Source organism: Embiotoca jacksoni, unplaced genomic scaffold (genome assembly GCF_022577435.1).
Source record: "Embiotoca jacksoni isolate LCO1_2020_lvr unplaced genomic scaffold, fEmbJac1.0.p SCAF_5, whole genome shotgun sequence".
NCBI classification, from domain to species: Eukaryota; Metazoa; Chordata; class Actinopteri; family Embiotocidae; genus Embiotoca; species Embiotoca jacksoni.
In genome coordinates, this window is record NW_027185403.1 from 13,622,583 (window position 1) to 13,641,732 (window position 19,150).

The window sequence follows — 19,150 nt, forward strand, 5'->3', positions numbered from 1 at the left end:
ACCTTGTTTTCACAAATAAACAAAATCTGCTTCTAAATAGTCACTGATTAAGACATTATATCTCATTTGCTTTATCAATGAAGTGGGGCTGCGATTTCAAGGTCCTGCCAATACACCCGTGTCTCTGCAACTCCTTTACTCAGAGCAGTTTTCAATTGTCATCCCCTCTTTTTTATGGAATCAAATTACCACTTATAAAAACAAATAAATGAACACTTGAATGAAGCTGCATCTGTGTGATCAAGACCATCAAAAATGACAGACACCCTTTTCAGGAAAAATTTGTTTAAAGTGTACTTTGATTATTTTAGCTTGACCCATGCCCTGCATCCGCTAACACAGAGGGGGTGGGGTTGATGACCTATACTGCAACCAGCCACCTGAGGCTGATTAACATGTCTGGGTTTGACTTTTGGGAAGCAATGTTGCCTAGATGTTGTCTATCTTCCTGTGCAGTCTATAGTTTAACCTGCCCCAGTCATGATTGTTTTGCCAGATATGGGCTAGTACGGCAGAAAAACCTAATTAGCATCCATGTAAAGGTCCTGGAGCGGATACTTCTGATAAAAAAAAAGAGCCTCTGTGTTCAGAGGAAGGAATCATTAATTGGAGTTTCCAGGAGGTGCATTTATTCAACTTTTTTTCCTTTATGGTAGGATAACCTATTCTTTGCTGGCTGTTGCTTCATATTTAGCATACAAATATCCTGGTATTGATCTTCTTATCTAACTCAGCAACAGAAGGTCTAACTTTTCCCTTAACTAAAAAACTTTAATAGAAAGTCTTATCATTTTGTGTGGACCTGCTGTTTGTCACTAAAAGGGAGGAAAATCCCAGCAGTGACAGTGAGAGCGGATTTATGTCCCCGCAACAAACACACATGGTTCTTATCAAGCAAGGCCACTCTTCTTGAAGTAATCTCAGATAAAAGTTCTGAGAAAATTCCTGCACCACTACAATGACAAAAGTGTAGAAATATATATATATATATTTTAATCAAGTACACTTCATTTTGGAAACACTTCAGAATTAATCCACATTGTACTACCACTCTTTAAAAAAGGATTTAAAAAGGAAATTCAATTCTGTTATGATCATCCATGTTACACGATCACTGACTCTTCCTAATCAGGAGCTATTTGTTGCACCCGTGATGTTCCCCCTCACCTGGTGACCTTCAGCCTGGGAGGTTATATAGCCACTTAGGTTTGGTGCTCAGTTATGTGTGTGTGTTTCCAGAAGGTCAACACCTTTAGTTGACTGGCTGGTTTGCTGTGTTTGAAGTTGGAATTTTTTTTACATTTTTGTTGTTGAACCTCATGCCTGCCTTAAATTCTGATTCTGTTCCCCTTCCCAGTGACCCCTAACTGTGATTTTGATTGTTTGGGTCCAATTCTTTTGTTTTTCTATAGTTTCGATAGACGTTGTGGGAGTTGTACTTTCACAGCTTCTTTTCCATGACCAAAACTGCCCTACTTTATTGCTTTGTTCCCCCCAATACGTGCAGTGCTTCTATTTAGTTTCCCTACTAGCGACCCCCGTTTGTCATGTTTGGTGTTTTTTGGAAACGTAACAATTCTGATACACTGAAAAAGGTCAAAACAATCGTGATCAGTCAGCACACATGAAATGTCATAGCAGATGCAGAGCGCATGAGACAGAATATGAACTGAGCAATTTGAGCTAAACTTCAGCCGAACCTGCTACATGTTGTTTGTTTCAGACTGTGCTGCTTATATGAACATGTTGGGCAGCTATTGTCTGCATTTATGTTGCATGTAGACATGTAGGAAAGTCAGAACAGCAATAACTTCAGAATTGAAGCCTTGGAGGAAGAAGTTGGAGGGAGGTGAATAATCAATGGATATTCAGCCGAGGCAGCCACAACACTGGGGCTTAAAGAACATAACTGAATGTGGCTGTCGGAAAGAATCCGTGTTATCATGTTGTGCATTTCACACAAGATGGAGAAAGGTAGGAAAAAGCCCAGGGCAATGTGTGTGTCATATATATTGCACTCTGATGGACCCAAACACATCTCTGCGATTTATGTGCATTTGTGAATCGAGTCTGTGTGTGTTGTGTCTGTGTGCATTTATGGGTTTTCTTTTGCATGTCAGAAAGTGCCACTGCTGTGTGAGAGCTGGACTGTGGCGGATCAGGAGCAGAACAACAGGCACATTATTACAGTGGGGGAGGAAGCTGGCTGGACATCGAACAGTCACTATCCTTTATTCTGCTCTTTCCTCTATACTTTATATACACTTTTCCCTTTTTACATTACATTACATTTCATTTAGCTGACGCTTTTGTCCAAAGTGACTTACAATAAGTGCATTTCGACCATGAGGGTACAAAACCCAGAACAACAAGAATCAAGAAAATACAATTTCTTCAAGAAAGCCAAACTACAAAGTGCTGTACGTAAGTGCCATTTTAAGCACTACTAAAGTGCTACCTATTCAAGGTAAAGTCAGAAGAGAAGTGCTTTTAGTTTGCGGCGGAAGATGTGCAGAGTTTCCGCTGTCCTGATGTTGTTGGGGAGCTCATTCCACCATTTAGGAGCCAGGACAGCAAACAGTCGTGATTTTGTAGAGTGTTTAGCTCGCAGCGAGGGAGCAACAAGCCGATTGGTGGATGCAGAGCGGAGTGAACGGGCTGGGGTGTAAGGTTGGACCATGTCCTGGATGTACACTGGACCCGATCTGTTTGCAGCACGGTATGCAAATACCAATGTGTTGAAACAGATGCGGGCAGCTACTGGTAACCAGTGAAGGGAGCGGAGGAGCGGAGTAGTTTTCAGCCAACCCCACTTCTATTTATTCACCAACACTTTTTTTTTTGTTGTTATCATCTCCTTCTCGTCTTCACTCAGGGCCAGTGGATCATTTCACACTGACCTCCTCTTGTTATCTGGCCTTATATAACGCTTCATGCACTGCAACCCACTCCTCTCCTCCTCTCAGCCCTGTTTGATCAAACCTAATCTTCTTTCACATTGGATTGCAAAAATATCATGAATGTATCTGGAACAGAAAGTTTTTCTTACACTCTGCTTTGGGTGCTGTTGAGAACACAGGGGCCCCAAGCCCTCCACTGCCAGCTGACGTTGGGAGCGGGGAGCCCATAGGCGGTACATGTTAGCGTCTGGCTGCTGCCGCTGGGGTAGGGACTGGACGGATCTGCCACTTCTTTCTCATGAATCTGTGGGGGAACTGAGGAAGAGGAGAGCCAAGCCAATCAACCAGTCAGCCATAATATTTAGGATGACAGGCATATCCCATTATACTGTATGTTCATTGAGTAGATTCCAGTCCATCATGGAGAACACAAATCAACCTCTTAATGCAATTCATAGATAACCTTAAATTTTGGTTTCGTGGAGGCTATTTCAACCAGTTTGTTTTCTGTGTATTTTGTTTGCACTTTGTATAGACGCACTATGAGAATGTAAGCTGATCTTCAAAACTTTCTGTACATCAGTTCTTTGTTGATGCAATTGTGATGTTTTATTTTTTATTCAATAATAAAATTTAAAAAAATTTAAAAAAAAACACATAGGAGTATATGCTCATATTACACCTTTTTTTTTTGTAATAAAGCAATAATCATTATACCTCCATGGTGAACCATCATGCATATATTCTGTGTTCTTTTACTTAGAAAACCAGTAAATCTCTACAGTTAACTGTTGCACATCCGCAAAACATCTGGTGCGATTTCCTCCGAGGGTACACGGACCAACATACCATTGACAACAAGCGTGATGTTGAGCCTCCTCTCCAGCAAAGCGGCACTGTTTTTCAGCACTACTGTGTAGAGCCCAGAATCCTCCTGACAAACATCCTTAATCTCCAACACGTGGTTACTGTGCATCCTCATTCTTTTCATCTTGAACTCCGGGCGCTGGTTTATCAGCTTTCCGTCTTTACACCTGGACACGAAATACAGCAGTGAATAGGCTCCTGCTGAGGTGCTTTGCCTCTGAATTAATCTGAAAATCTCCACTGTGTAAGGCCTAATTATGCTTTTAAAAATCTCCCATTACATTTGATGAACACACCAGAGAGTCTTATCTTACCATTGTGTATCAGGTGTGGGGAAGGCAGACACATTTACTTGTAATTTGAACGACTTCTGGCCAGCAGTCACCTCCACCATAGGTCCATTGCTGTAGTCGAGGTTGATAAATGGTCTTTCTGGAATTACAGGCATTCAGTCATTTACATAAAGTAGTTACTGCTTCAAAAGCGTAAAGTTCGAAGGCTTTGTAGATTGTAGAAGCTGTAGAAGTCAGCTTGGATTCATTGCACTGACTGGAATCAAATGACTGCAGACAGTCATGCATCAAAATGTCAAAAGAAATGTGTGTGTGTGTGTGTGTGTGTGTGTGTGTGTGTGTGTGTGTGTGTGTGTGTGTGTGTGTGTGTGTGTGTGTGTGTGTGTGTTCAGTATGTTTACTACTTTGCCAATAAATTGCATTGTACTGAAAGGGTGATTTGAAAAGCTTCTGTTGATATTTAAACTCGTTTCTTGATGTAACTCGGAGTCACCATTAGAACCAGCCACCTTTCAAGACATTTGAGAGATTATTATCTTTAAAACAAAACATTACAATTTTGTCTCAGTGAGAATCTTATTATCAAAATGTGAGGATGACACATTTAAGCAACAGCCAGTTCTTAATCTGATATGACCAGTGGGTAATGGTGGTTTTTGTTAGAAATTGGTGCCAAAGTAAACCTACATTAATACTGCTTTTTCATGGACGTTAATGAATCACTGGCTCTTGTTAGACCACATTATAGCATTTACTATCTCACAGTTGCAAGTAACATATGTTTGCTTTTTTTTTTAGAAATGCTAGCGAGAGGGACTTTACAGATGGCAGTTTCCGTTTGTTGGGCCATCACTTTGTTCCAGACTGAAATATCTCAACAGTTATTGGATAAATTACATTCACATATGCAGTATCCCCTAAACATTTTCCTACTATGAACGCCTAATTTGTGGGTTTTAGTGAAACACTTTTTGCCAACTAATGGGTGGATTCTTAATGACTGAATCTAATGACTTCGGTAATCCCTGATATCTAATATAATGCTGATAACTTGCCCAAAACCATTTGTTTAACTTCAGCATGTTGTCAGTAGTCAGCATGTTGCTGTTATATTTAGCTAAATGTGAAATTTAGGGAGCTTGAGCTATCAAAACACAACAGTGTAAAAGCCTGGTATTTGGCTGGACCATGTATGAAATGCTATCGGGCTTTTAATTTGAAATACGCTCGTTTAATTTGAAATGGAAACAGGAAGAGTGTTGCATTCTGCTGACCAGTGCTGATTTCTTCAGTCAGACATCAGTCATTCGGCCAGCCAATAGTGTAACTTTATCACTCATTAAATGACTGACGTTGTATTTTGTGCCCCACTGTTGCGGTCCAGCCAAAAAAAAACAGACCAGGCTGTACAGTAAATGTAGTCTGTTTTGTGCAACTGCTTACCGTGAACTATAACCTGAGTTTGTTGGGTTAGTGTTCTTTCCATGCTGGTGACGTTGCAGATGTACGGTCCAGTGTCTGTAACATTAACACTGTGGATCGTCAGGATGCTCACAGCCTCTGTGGCATGAGACAGAGATTCACGATGAGACTTAGTTTCCACCCAACTGTTGGTCTGGTGAGGAGGAGCAGACAGTGAGTATCATCAGACTCCATCTGAGATTCAGGCTTTTTATTTACTGATGCAACATGTGACCATCGGCTGAGTACCTGTTTGCCAGGGTAACTCCACTGAATGTCCACCCCAGCGTCGAACTCCACCAGCGCTGTGCAGTTCAGGGTGAGGGCCTCTCCCACTATCAGCTCTACCGGGTCCTCAGGAAACAGCTTGACATCGTAAACCTGACTTCCTGTCCAGGAAAAAGAAAAAGGGGGAGGGAGAGACAGTTGGACAGAGGGAGGGAGACAGTGAGAGAGGTCACAGTGACATCGTCAGCAGTTTTTCCTTCCTCACAGGACCAGAGGAAATAACTTTACTTTGGACCAGAGGAGGCATCCTACTTTAAAGAGGCTGTCCATCAAAACCTCACACACTTTCCATTCATGCGTCAAGCCATATTACTGAGGGAAATTAAACTGGAACACAGTGAAGCCTCATTTAAAGATAAGCGAGAAAAAAGAAGAAAGCCTTGTACACTGGCCAGTCTACCTGATATTCAAGCCATATCTCTCTGCAGTCCCTGGAAATGACACAGCATGTAAAAAACAAACTGTGCTGGTGATGTCTGTGCAGCAGCCCATGGTTTCCTGATTGTTTAAACACTTCATTGGAGTTCAGAGTGAAGACTCGCTCTGAGTTTCTCCCGTGACTGATGTAGCTATTACTTTTGGCCAGCAGCTGTTGGTATGAGTTTCTTTCACCCTCTGAAGAGAGGGGTAAATGATCTCACACAACATAGCACTGAGCCTCAGGGTCCCTCAGAGTACACTCACAATGAGAGCGAACCTCAAGCCAAAGTCTTGCCTCTTCATTTTCGTCTCCTAAAATTGAATTACGCCTTAACTGTCCTTCTTTTTCTTTCTTGTCTTTTTAGTTCTGCTGCCCTAATGGCTCACACCCCACATTAAAAGGAGTAGTTGTTCTTGAGGAAATTACATAATTAAATAAAAGCCTTGAAATTGTCAGCATTCGGGCAGAATTATGATGACGAGGCAGTCGGTCTTTGATTTTCAGTTTTTGATTTTCCAGATAATTTCTTCCTCAACATGAGCAGTCACAAATCTCCTTCAAATATTTGTACTGGGTCAGGAGTGTTTTTAAAAGCTGAGGTTAGCTATGATTCTTTACATAGCTGCTGGGCTTCCTGCTGAAATTCAGACTGGTCTTTTTAAACCTTTGGAGTTAACGTAGATACATTGTAGTGTGTGGTTTTTTTTTACCCGTGGTGTGGATCACGTAGCTGGCAGATTGGTACTCTTTGCCTCCCAGCGTGGCCACACACAAAACTGCTATGACCAGCCTGCTGTCTATGACTTGTCTGGGAATGGACCAGCCTCGCTTGTTGTCCCATGTCATTCCGTTCTTCTCCAGAGGCGTGGGATGCTGAGTTGACACATAGATGCACAAAAATAATTTGTAGTAGCTCAAATCATCAATCAAAGCATCACTTGACAGCTTCAAACTGGAGGAATACAGTGTGAGAAGTCTATAAAGAGTGCAAACCGCGTTGAGAGTGACATTCAGATCGGGCACTGTGACCAGACATGGCACTATGACATGTGTGGAGAAGCGTGTGATAAAAATGGTCTCCAGGCCGTTTCCGGTGCTCTGGCTGGGGCTGCTTCTCTGGAGGAAGGGCTGCTCAGGGTCTGGAGGCAGATAGAAAAAAAAAGAACCTGTGAAATCTTAACACTGAACCCAGCTAGGGTAATGGCAGCTATTACTAAGGTAACCTTATGAACAGACAGCTGGATCATTCAAGGCCTGATAATGACCCCCAAAGATATACCTTATGAAGAGTTTACCATGATTACCAGCAGCTCAGTCTCTCTACAGCTAACATTATTACATGTCTGCTGACAAATGGACTGCAGAGGGGTTTAATCCTCCTCTAATACTGTTACAATGTCACCTTAAGGGGTTCTGTTCGAGGAAAATATCCCTCCAGTGTTTCATCTTTAACACCTTTTATGTTTCCCCTTTTATTGTCTGAATCACAGCGACTGGTGCACAGGGCTTTGGAAGACATCCCAGCAAGTGTATCCCCAATTTACATGTCAGCCGTTATCTCCACAAAACATCATATTAAAACCGCAAGAGGGCACATTATATAATAAAAATGCTTATATGTGTGGCTTTCCTCTCAGTAGCAGTCAAAGATGTTGTATGACCACAACCTCCCCGCTTCTTTTCTTATTTCTTTTTTTTTTTTTTTGCTAAGCCTTCTCTTATTTTCATTTTTTTTTTTTTCTGCAGCACTCACAGCTATTACTTCAAGCTGATCTAAGGCCAAACACAGGGTCTTATAGAGAGGCTTATATTTCTGCCCTGCGGTGCTCTAAAAACACACAAGTAACAGAAATAATACACAACTCCTGCAGTTTAGGTTCTTCGCAATAAATCACTGCGTGAAGAGGAGATCTCCCACCCGAGGCAAGACAAATTTGCAAAGCACCAGAGGGTATGAGAATTGGTTTGTGCACGAGAAAGTCAGTGAAAAGTGTGCGTGTGTGTGTGTGTGTGTGTGTGTGTGTGTGTGTGTGTGTGTGTGTGTGTGTGTGTGAGAGATGTTTGTGGGTTTTACGTGTGCCTGTATTCATGCATTCAGGCCATACTGTACATTTATATGTGTGTTTGGACGACAACGTGCAGCGCAGACGGGTTAAGAGTCAACATCTGCCTGCCTAACTGAGTCCACATGTGTCCCCTCTCATCCCACCACAGGCTGGGCCTAATTTATGGCTGCCAATTCATCTGCTTCTGATCAGCCCCCTGGTTAGATCTGTGGAAACTGTTTTGCCACCTTGTCAGGAGGGATAAACATGCGTTTCACATGAGTGGACCGGTCAGCAGGACTCCCCCTACATGACAATTATCTGTCTCTCTATCTAGTCTTTCTTCTACCTCTCTCCCAAAGCACATGGAGCGAGGGAAATAAAGAGACAACCCTTAAGGCAAAACTCAAATAAACCTGAGTATGACACGCCATGAGTTTAGAAGAGAAAATATTTGCAGCAAAACACATTATATTGTGCAGATTTGACACATAAAAACACACAACACCCTGTGAGAAGGTAAATTTAAAGAAATGAATAACCTCTCTAATTGGAAAAGTGAATAAGATGATCATTATCAAAAGCTTTGCATCTCTAATTTCCGACACATCAATCCAGTCAACTTCCAGGGTGTCACTGGGGCAAACTCAACAACTTCCAAGTGTAATAACGCAGCGGCCGCTTTGATATTGACGTAATACTCAAACAGGAGATCTGTTTCAGTGGGACAGCGATGGTTTTCTTGTGAGCTTCCCAAGGAAAACCGAAATAAAGACGAAAGGTTCCAAACCAAAGAGCTGCAGACCAGGTCAGGCAGGCGAGGAGGGGAAGCACGCTCTCTTTAAAAACAACTTCAACAGCAAAGCAAACCCACAAACATGCAGACTGACCACGGTATGAAATGATTTCTAAATGGAAGAGAAAACTGGAAATTAGATGCTTTCATTTTCGTGGTTTATATCCACTAAGCACACTTTTGAAAATTACCTTTTAAATGAAATGGGAAAAGGATTAAATCCGTCTTTTATAATGAAGAATTTATGCTGAGCCAGTTGGGTGAATAAGCCAGTATGTGTCTGTGTGTGTGTGTGTGTGTGTGTGTGTGTGTGTGTGTGCGTGACTCACCCCTGACAAAGACATAAATGCTGACGGCAGTGGTGCCGTCAATGATGGCCTTGACATCCTTATAATAGCAGCGGTAGTAGCCTGTGTCTTTGCCCTGCGCCCTGTTCAGGACCAGCCTCTTGCAGTACGGCTTCCCAGGCTGCCCCGGACACTCACTGATTAGGGCCCCCCTCTGCACTGGGGCCCCCTGGGCCGTTGGGGCCCCAGTGGCTGGCAACTGGGCCTGACGGTCAGTTAGCTCCTGTCCAACCACGGTCTGATCAGGCCAGGCCCAGGCCAGAGTGCGCTGTCCCCTGAGGAGACATCCGGTCAAAGGACATGGAACAGATTAGATGTTAATATAAACTTTTCGATAACACATAATAATTAACAGGTCAAATTAGAAAGTAAATTATTTAAAGACATTTAATTTCAGTTCCTGTATTAGTCTTTCATTCAGTCAGTGTCACATAAACCATTAAAGTTGAGAAGTGTTTGTGTGCCTGTGAAAGTGGAGTGTGTGTGTGTGTGTGTGTGTGTGTGCGTGCGTGCGTGCGTGCGTGTGTGTGTGTGCGTGTGATGCTATAAATTCCTCTGTGCAGCCACACATTTCCGTTTGCTTTACGCTTTGTCACATAAATTCAGTCCTGTTAACCCGGAGGCATGATGAGCGACACTGAGTGGAGTCGTAATGGCTGTTTGAAAACTGATAGCTGTGATTTCATCACCTGCCTACACCAAATATAAATGTCAAAAATTTGCAGATGGAGCCAAAATGTGATGATTGGAAATCACATACAAATGACAGAGGGCAATGAAAGTATTGAGCAGGTTATTTATATTCAGCCTTTATGAATAACATCCACCTATCTGGAGTCTAGAAAATTGTGCACCGTAGAGTCTAAATGACTCAAATGAAATGGATTTCCTCTCGTGAAATTCTTAGTGGAGTGGACATGTGAGGTTTACATGAAAACAACTGTTTAAGACCTGAGTTGGGAAGAGTCCAAAAGTACCACCAGCTCTCCAAAGACAGCATTATTATTTTTTGTTTTGTTTTGGGTTTTTTACCACAGAAACTAAATGGTTGATGGAGTGGAGAGTGGACAGCTTGGCAGGAAACAGCGCAGTTCAGATTTCATGAGGATAAGGGATGGTTATTACGAGCGAATTTATATCTTACACAGGCTCAGGTTAAATCAGAGCTGGCTATGTTTAAGAACAAAAAATCTGATTGTGTCTTATAAGAAACTGACTTTTGTTTGTATGATTTAGAAAATGGAGAGAACCCCTTTTTCTGTTCAAGGGTTTCTTTGTGCACATAGATTTTTCTTATTCAAACTGATTATTTAATGATAATCATGGGTGAAATAGTGTATGTTTTTAACACTTCAAGTCCTCTGAGAAAAACTTTAGATTTGGGGATTCTTAAATGAAACTGAATTAACAATTCTTTAAGAAAAACAAAGTACTGTGAAAACTGCACTGAAAAGTGTCCAGTAGCATAGTGAATAGAACCTTTATTTTAAAATATAAGAATAGCATCTTGAAAAACACTCAGTTACAAGTAACAGTCCAACATTCAAAGGTAGGTTAAAGTAGTTTTCTTTAATTCTGAATTTTTATTACTGATACATGAATTACCATGTGGCTGTCTTTTAAAGTTGCTTGATGTGCTGTTAATGTTTTGACTATCAAATTATCTGACGAAAAGCTGGAACCATGAAATGTTTGACATTTTGTATGAAATATTGAAGCTAAGTTATTCCTTCTATAACAATGCACTCTATTTTATTTCATATTTTTGCATGTAAACTATAAGTAAAAATAAAAACTGACTATATCTGTTAACTGTAGTGGTGTAAAAAGTATACTATTTCTCCCTGTAGTGGATTAGTACAAGTGATCCATATTGATTTTTTCACTTTCTGACAGGACAAGCAGTGATTCCCAGAGCAGCACACACACATACCTGCATGTAACAGTGAGTGTTTTGTGGACTGGAATCACGATGTCGTCTTTGGAGCTGTCGAGGATGGGTGGAGTCATAGAAAAGCCTATCACCAGACCTGAGGGAGCGAACACAGCAATTTAGTTAGATTCATGTTGCACAGGTCACTCAGGACCTAGTGGGTTTGACAGAGCTGCTGGTAGGCTGTCAAATCTTCAAAACACATCAGGAATCTGAAATCTGACACGTTGTTCATTACATTTACAAGCTGCAAGGCAATCTGCAGCTGAAGAACTCGGCCCTCGATGCAGAAAAACCCCCAAGGCAGCGAACTCATGGCCCACTCAGGAGGCGGTGCTGCCCTGCTGAAACAGCCACAGAGACCATTTGCCCTTTGATTCATTCCCTATGCATTCACTTTCACCGACTCGCGCTTGTTTAACATGGCCGGTCTAGAATGTCATTACTGTCCCAGATTCCCCACAGGGTGCTATTATTGCTTAGTCAGACTCTGCACCTACAGTCTATCATATATAAAAGTGTCACAATGACTTATGCCCCACCTGGATATCATTAGAGATGAAAACACACACAGAGCAACAGCAGCATCTGAGAGGGTGTACGGAAGTGAAGAGGCTCTCTGCGCATTTACCAAACAAATGATGACCATTTTTCACAATAGACTCTGTGTTTGTTTGAAAATGATTGCGATATGTGAGCGTTAATGTACAGTAGGTTGGCACTTTCCCAGCTCCGCATTCTCCCACTTTTCAAGGACAAATAGAGCTGCATCTAAAACACTTGAAAGCCTTTATTAAACACATGTCAAACACTGATATAAATATCCTTTTGTTTAGGAAAGGAAAAAAATTGGGGTCAAGCTAAATGTAAAACAGAGCACTTTGTTTTGTTTTTTCTTACATTATTTACATTAAGACAGACAACTGACCTGGCACTACTGCTAGAAGCAGTCAGTCATAACCTGCTGCCAATCAGAACCCAGAGTTCTGTGCAGCAGCAATTGTTGTACACAAACCCTGTTTCTCCAACACATCCTGCTGCCCAGGGAGCACAATAGAGCAAAGTTATTCTTATGTAAATATTTTCTTAATCATGTTAACAGTCAAGGCTGATCCCTGTGGAAAGAGACAGATCAGTCCAGGTTCCTTCCAAGACTGCAAGAAACTCAATGATACCTTTAACCTTAAGAGATCAGTGCTGAATGCAGTAGAGCAAAAATAGACTGTCGATATTAGAAACTTTGTATTAAAGGAATAATTTGAGACTGAGAGGATTATATGCTGATTAGCTCTTTTGCTCATATACTTATGTCAGGAAATCAATACCACTCTCCAGAACCTGTCAGTAAATGTATATACTATAGCACCTTTCACCGTGAAAAGTCACAAAGTGCTTAAGCAAGGTAAAAACTGTATAAAAACAGTTTAAGAAAAACTAAAAATTAAAAAACAATAAAACATAAGCAAAATCCACAATGAGCAGCCTTGGAAGCTATACTGTCTGAAGCAATCAGTCTTATCAGGTTTAAAGGAGACATACAGTACAGCTGAATGTCATCAGTGTAACAGTGATATGGTACCTTTAAATTTGATAATAATATGACCTAAGGTCAGCATAAACCAATAATATAGGACCCAAAACAGACTCCTGGGGCACGCCAGAAGAGAGCACCAGTTTCAGACATGTACAGACCAAACGACACAGATAAACTCTTATATCTGAGAAAAAGGAGAAAAAATGGTAAATGGTCTGTACTTGTATAGTGCTTTATCACCTTTTGGTCTCAAAGTGCTTTAACATGGTTTTCCCATTCACCCATTCATGAGACAGATCACCATGCAAGGTGCTGCCATCAGGAGCACATTCACACACCAATGGTACACCATCAGGAGCAACTTAGGGTTCAGTGTCTTGCTCAAGGACGCTTAGGCATGTGGACAGGAGGAGCTGGGGATTGAGACACCAACCTTCTGATTAGTGTGTAACCCACTCTACCGTCTGAGCCACAGCCTCCCTAAAAAAAAAAACAGTCCAAGACGCTCCAAAAGACATCCACCTACTGCCTGAGCCTTTCAATCAGCTCGATGTGATCTATGGTATCAAAAGCAGCGCTAACATCCAGCAGCACCAAAACAGATCATTCACTCGCATCTGAAGACATCATTATGTCAATGGAGACTCTGAGAGGAGCTGTTGAAGTGAAATGCTGCTGACAGAAACCAGATTAGAATTTGTTTAAAATGTTGTGCACGGTCAAGACAGCATTGAACTGTTTGGAAACAAATTTATTGAATTTAGCAGCATAGATGCACGCCAATGGTTTTTGGGAAGGGATGAATTAAGGTTAGTTTTTTGGAAGAAGCTGAACAACTGCATGTTTAAAATAAGCTGTAACACAACCATACTGCATGCAGGGCGCTATTAATAATGAAGACCAGGCATGGACCAATACCCCCAAGTACACTTTAAAGCATGCATGTTGGTAAACCATCTACAGAGCTTGAGGAAGGTTTCTAGGGCCCACCAGCTCAATGAGGTCTTGCAGGGAAATCGATATGCTGAATATAAATTTACAATCAGCAGGTGTTTATATTGTTTAAGCACAAAGATTCAAAATAATGGTGACTCTGAGAGCTCAATTGAATTGAATTTATTTTCAATTGAAAATAAAACAAAAAACACTTCAGCTCATTTTCCATCACCACTGCCGGTCTTCAATAACTTCATGAGTCATAAACCACAGCAACAACAAGCAATAACAACAAGAAAAACAATGTCCCAGCCGTGTCCAGGTGTGCTCATCACTTTGTAATGGAAACGGCTGGAATGGAAACATCTCCTTTGAAGCTCATTTCCATTGTAGCTTGTTTTATTTGTGGTGTTTCTGTATTTAGTTGTGTTTTCTATATTTGCAGTTAGCCTTCAGCTACAGGCGGAGGATTACCTTTGGACACAGCCAAGCTAGTTGTTCCTCCAACTTTCCAGTCTTTATGCTATGTCAAGCTAAGCGGCTGGTGTCGCTGACTTCATACTTTATGCAGATGTGAGAGTGGTATCAGTATTCTCATTCAACTCTTGGCAAGAAAGCAAAAAAAGCATCTTTCCAAAAATGGTGAAATGCGCCTGTGTTTTATTATTGCTGATTTTGACCCTGTTTCTTTCATCACTATTAATAAAATACAAAAAATAAGAACTATTGATTCACATTTCTAATATCCTTGTTCATCTCTGCTGGAAATCAGAGTTGACACAGCAAAACCATCAAGTGCTGTCTGCTTCTGTTTCAGTACAGATGTTAAAACAAATATGATTTAATAATTGAAACCCAGATGCAGCCCATACCACTTGAATGAATGTAAACTGGGAGAGCTAACACTGCCACGCTGTCAGAAAACAAAAACATTTTGAAGGTTGAGGTGGGAAGTGGTGGCAACCCATGGACCATTCCCAACTTGGCTCTCAGCAGGATATTCCTTCCCCACTCCTTTGGAGATCTTTAACTCTGCCTCAAAGTTTCCCCAACATATTGTCTCAGCTTTGATGTGAACCTGCCACCAGCTTCAGTCCCATCACCACCCCATCTGCAACACAGCACAGCTTTGTCCACTCTTCCTCACACCTTGAAACACCATAAAGCCAAAGACACATGCACAGGGGGCAACATGCATCCCCCACCTACCACCCACCCATCCACCACCCAAGAGCTACAGAGGAAAGTGAGAAAGGAAATTCCTGTCAGCAAAGCTCACTGTTTTAGGAAGAGAAGATTTCCTCCACATATAAGAAGACAGATCATCTCCTTGAGTCCTGGCTAATCTTCAGGGATAACAGATGGATGAGCTCTGGACTTCCCACACCTTCTCATCAAGATTTCAGTTCCTCCTGAGCTCAGTATCGACAGCAGACCTGTTTACAAAGCATATGACATATCCTGTAATATTGTATCTTACAGTTTTGTGCAAATGACAAAAAAAAAAAAAAAAATTGTATGAGAGGTAGAATAGAAACCAACTTGACTATATTAACAACTTTAAAGTTGCACTAATCAATATTGTAGTGATAATGGATTAAATGACGTGTCCCTTTCAGCTTGATGGAGCTTTTACGATTTTCAGCTCATTGTTTTGGTTTTCTAGCCTGAAACTTGACTCATTTGGTTCGCTCTCACGGCTCTCATGAGCTGCCTGCTATTTTACTGCCACGGAAGACGAGCACTTTAAGTGATATGCTTTTTTATAAACCAACTGTTTGCTACCTCCTCATCACCAAACAGTACACTGACGTAAGTTCTCAAATAGCAGGTGAACATAGTAGAGCATGTAGCTTCTGAAGAGTAAGATATTTATCTCAGGAGTTGGTGAAGACCAAAACGGACGGAGGATACGGAGGATAGAACCATTATCATCAAATAAATGCTATCTGATCATTTGTTCAAACATTTAAAAACAACTGTTTATGCATTTCTTTCTGACATCAACCTCTTGAGTTGAATAATGACTATTGCTCTGAAAGGCAAAGGGGGGTTGGGCGTAGTAACTTTGTCACTGAGAACCATTGTTTGCATCTTAACCAGTTATTGTGGTTTCTTTTAAACAAGACTGCAATCTTAACCCAACCTCTGCTAAATACCTTTAGTCAACTAAATTTAACCAAACCCTAACCACTGCACTGGCAGATTAGAAAATGTTTATTTGAAGGTGAATCTTTTTGTGACTTATTTGTGACAATTTTGGAACCCAAACAAACTAAAAAAGACCAAAAAAAAAGACTTATTTTGTTGTTTTGGTTGGCGGACTTGTTAATTTAAAGCCACTATGGCCCAAGTGATGATATGAAATTAGTACTCCGGTGTCACAGCAGAGCATGTAATACATACGTCCATCCAGTAGAGAAAAGCAAATCAAAGTCATGTCTTTGGCTCGTGAGACATGAGCCAAAGACATGACTTTGATTTGCACGAGAAAGTGTTGCGAGGAAAACAAAACGTTGCGGAAACCATATACTGTATATAAAGGTGGATGTAGTTTCTGGGTCTTAAAAATGGGGTCGTTACGATGCGGAAGTATCTTAAACTTCAAAACAAGCGAGGGCCACTTGGGGTTGGTCTCCAGAAAGGTTATGTTTCCATGGACTCTCATTCAACTTAATAAATCAATAAATAAATATTTTCCACAAATTATTTTGGTGTCGTTCACTATAAAGTCACTCCTTATTGGTTTTCTGGCGGTCCATCTGAAATTAATCCCATGATTAATTAGATATTAGGCCTCAAAAAGACGTGTTTTTGGGGAGGTGTCTATTTTGATTGACAGGCCTGTGGTGCAGCCAGGTTTCCGCTCACCCCCCCAGCTCGTCCAAATATGGTCACTTCTGGCTACAAACCGCTCCGGAATAAAAGGATGGCGACAACCAAAATACAAACTCGAGACCTCATACAGTCATTCACAAACCAATGGGTGACATCACTGTTCGTTGCTGCTTGGTGGGAACCCACACTGCAAAACAAAGCTTGGTTAGGGTTCAGGAAAAAAAAACAACCCTGGACTGGAACCTCTCAACCACATCAAAGTCTGTGACTTACACCACCATAAAAAAAAGTACACACAGTGATTACACAAAGATAAAGGATCTAGTCCGAAACAAGACAGACAAATTGCTACATATTTATATTCAGTACACCAGTAAATGCACCACGATTGAAAATATCTTTGAAGGAAAATCAAGGGGAAACATATAGAAGAATCCTGTAAACAGGCTGAACTAACATTATTTTTACCCTGTGCTACATGTACAGACTGAGTGATGAGCTGTAAGCTAAATCCCTACTGAGCCTCAGTGATGGATGCTGGCCTCACAATCTGTTGAGAGATGGCACACTGACAGACAGAATGCAAATTGTAAATATTTTAGAAATGTCATGACTGGCTGACACGCCCGGAGAGATAAAACATCAAGATATTGGAGATGGATTTGTGGGTGTGGGCAACCTGGGAAGGAAACATTTACTCTAAAGGGAAGACTTCAGTTTTGATTATTTGAAATGCTACAAAATACAGTAGACATGTCTATTACTCTACAACCAGAGTGCCTCACACCAGAGAGCAAAGAGGGTATTACGCCCACACAGAGTAAGGCTAAAGGCTTGTTGAAATCTAGAAAAATATTTCACAGATCAGGCTTTTTCCAGGGTGTGTTCGAGGACACACATTACTTGTCAAGACATCAGATCTCTTATACTTTATTTCACATCCTAAGAGGCTTTCTAATAACTGCTGAAGGAGGTGCCATGAAGTCATAAGTTATTGAGCACTGGGTTATACATGACTGCAGGCCAAAACAGCCACCGACCTCCCTGCTGTTTGGACACTTCAGATTGATGAGAGGTGGGAAGGGTGCATTTCTATGGCTTGTAGGTGATCTCATTCATGAAGCTCCGTAGCTGCTGATTCTTTCACCCTGTGTTTCACAATGATAAAAATCTTTCATGCCAGATGTCAATATCTTCCATATGGATGCTCTCCATAATGTATACACTCAGTTTCCAAACTGAGACACCAGATATAAAGGCCTGTCAGTTACATAAATGGTTTAGAAAATATATAATCCCATTTGTAATTGTTTGCATTCTGTCAAACACCATTAAAAGTCCACGTTGCTCCAATATACTGTCATGTGAAGAGAATGCGAAAGAAAACAAAGCCCATCAATCCATAGACGTTTGTGGCTGATAGCGTATCTTGTCTTGATAATAAACACATTTTCTGTCTGTGACCTTTCATGCTGCTTCTCATGACAGATTGTTATGGCTGTTATCACTCTGTTAGCCCATTTATCTTAATGTGCATTACACTGTGAAGGACAAAAAGGTTAACAGTCACAATATATTGCATGGGCTTTGTTTCTGAACAACAGATTGGGCTTGAGGGCGGTCATGTTGGGGGACAGAGAGTAAGCTGAGCTGCAGCTGTGAACTCTTTTTTTTTAATGAGACTGTGATGCCCTTTTTTACATGAAGCTGCACCTTCAATGAGAAAAAGTGATGTCGAGTTCAAACTTTATTTTCTTTCTTCTATTATATACAAGTAAATCGGCATTAGCTCATGTTTGTATTAAAGTTACATTTATGCAGACCATTTTTGAATAAAAGCTTCCGGATGATGTGTTTTTCCAACATTACACACAGCCACTGGTTTCCATTCATTTCTGTGAGGTATGAATTTTTTTTGTTGGAAATGTGATAGAGCATTCAAACCACTGGTAGGGCCCCTTGTTCAATTCACTTTTAGCAGATAATCTTCTGTTGCAAACGGCATGAGACAGAAACAACCTTGGACGATTTAAAAATGATTCCTTGGCCTAAAAAAATCTCAAACGGATGGGGATCGGCTCGTTGACAACCACCTTACAAATGCGAACACGGGCAGCGAGCCAAAAACATATTTGAGCTCGGTCCCCCTCTTTTCCCATGCATTCCAGCTGGTGGTGCAGAGATAAGAAGCAGCTTTGGGTGATTAGCCTCTACCAACAAAAAAACAGCATCACATTTTAACCTACAAAGATAAAGCACAACAATTCCAAGTTGGCTTACTCCTTCTGTTATCAAATGATTACACACGATATAAACACAAAAGTTTAGACATGTAAAATATTTCAGAAAGATAAATGCTGCCTTAACAGCCTCTGACAGCAAAGCGTTAATTCTACATCTAATTTCCTAAGTTTTCAAACGCTGAGTGACAGTGATGCCAATGACTTTATAAACTTTGTGTTTAAGCTCATTGGGTTCTCAGTATCTGACA

General features: G+C 41.0%; 1 protein-coding gene across 2 annotated transcripts in view; it reads right to left on the bottom strand.

The window, feature by feature from the left end:
• Nucleotides 1-19,150, bottom strand: part of flt4 (fms related receptor tyrosine kinase 4) — a 42,994-nt gene that overhangs the window by 14,909 nt on the left and 8,935 nt on the right. For both annotated transcript variants that reach the window (XM_069171033.1, XM_069171032.1), the window contains exons 2-10: nt 11,352-11,448; nt 9,401-9,693; nt 7,224-7,369; nt 6,941-7,103; nt 5,771-5,910; nt 5,504-5,675; nt 4,082-4,199; nt 3,750-3,934; nt 3,050-3,215 (exon numbers count right to left, since the gene is read on the bottom strand). In XM_069171033.1, the coding sequence (XP_069027134.1) occupies nt 3,050-3,215; nt 3,750-3,934; nt 4,082-4,199; nt 5,504-5,675; nt 5,771-5,910; nt 6,941-7,103; nt 7,224-7,369; nt 9,401-9,693; nt 11,352-11,448 (1,480 nt within the window). The remainder of the gene's footprint in view (nt 1-3,049; nt 3,216-3,749; nt 3,935-4,081; nt 4,200-5,503; nt 5,676-5,770; nt 5,911-6,940; nt 7,104-7,223; nt 7,370-9,400; nt 9,694-11,351; nt 11,449-19,150) is intronic.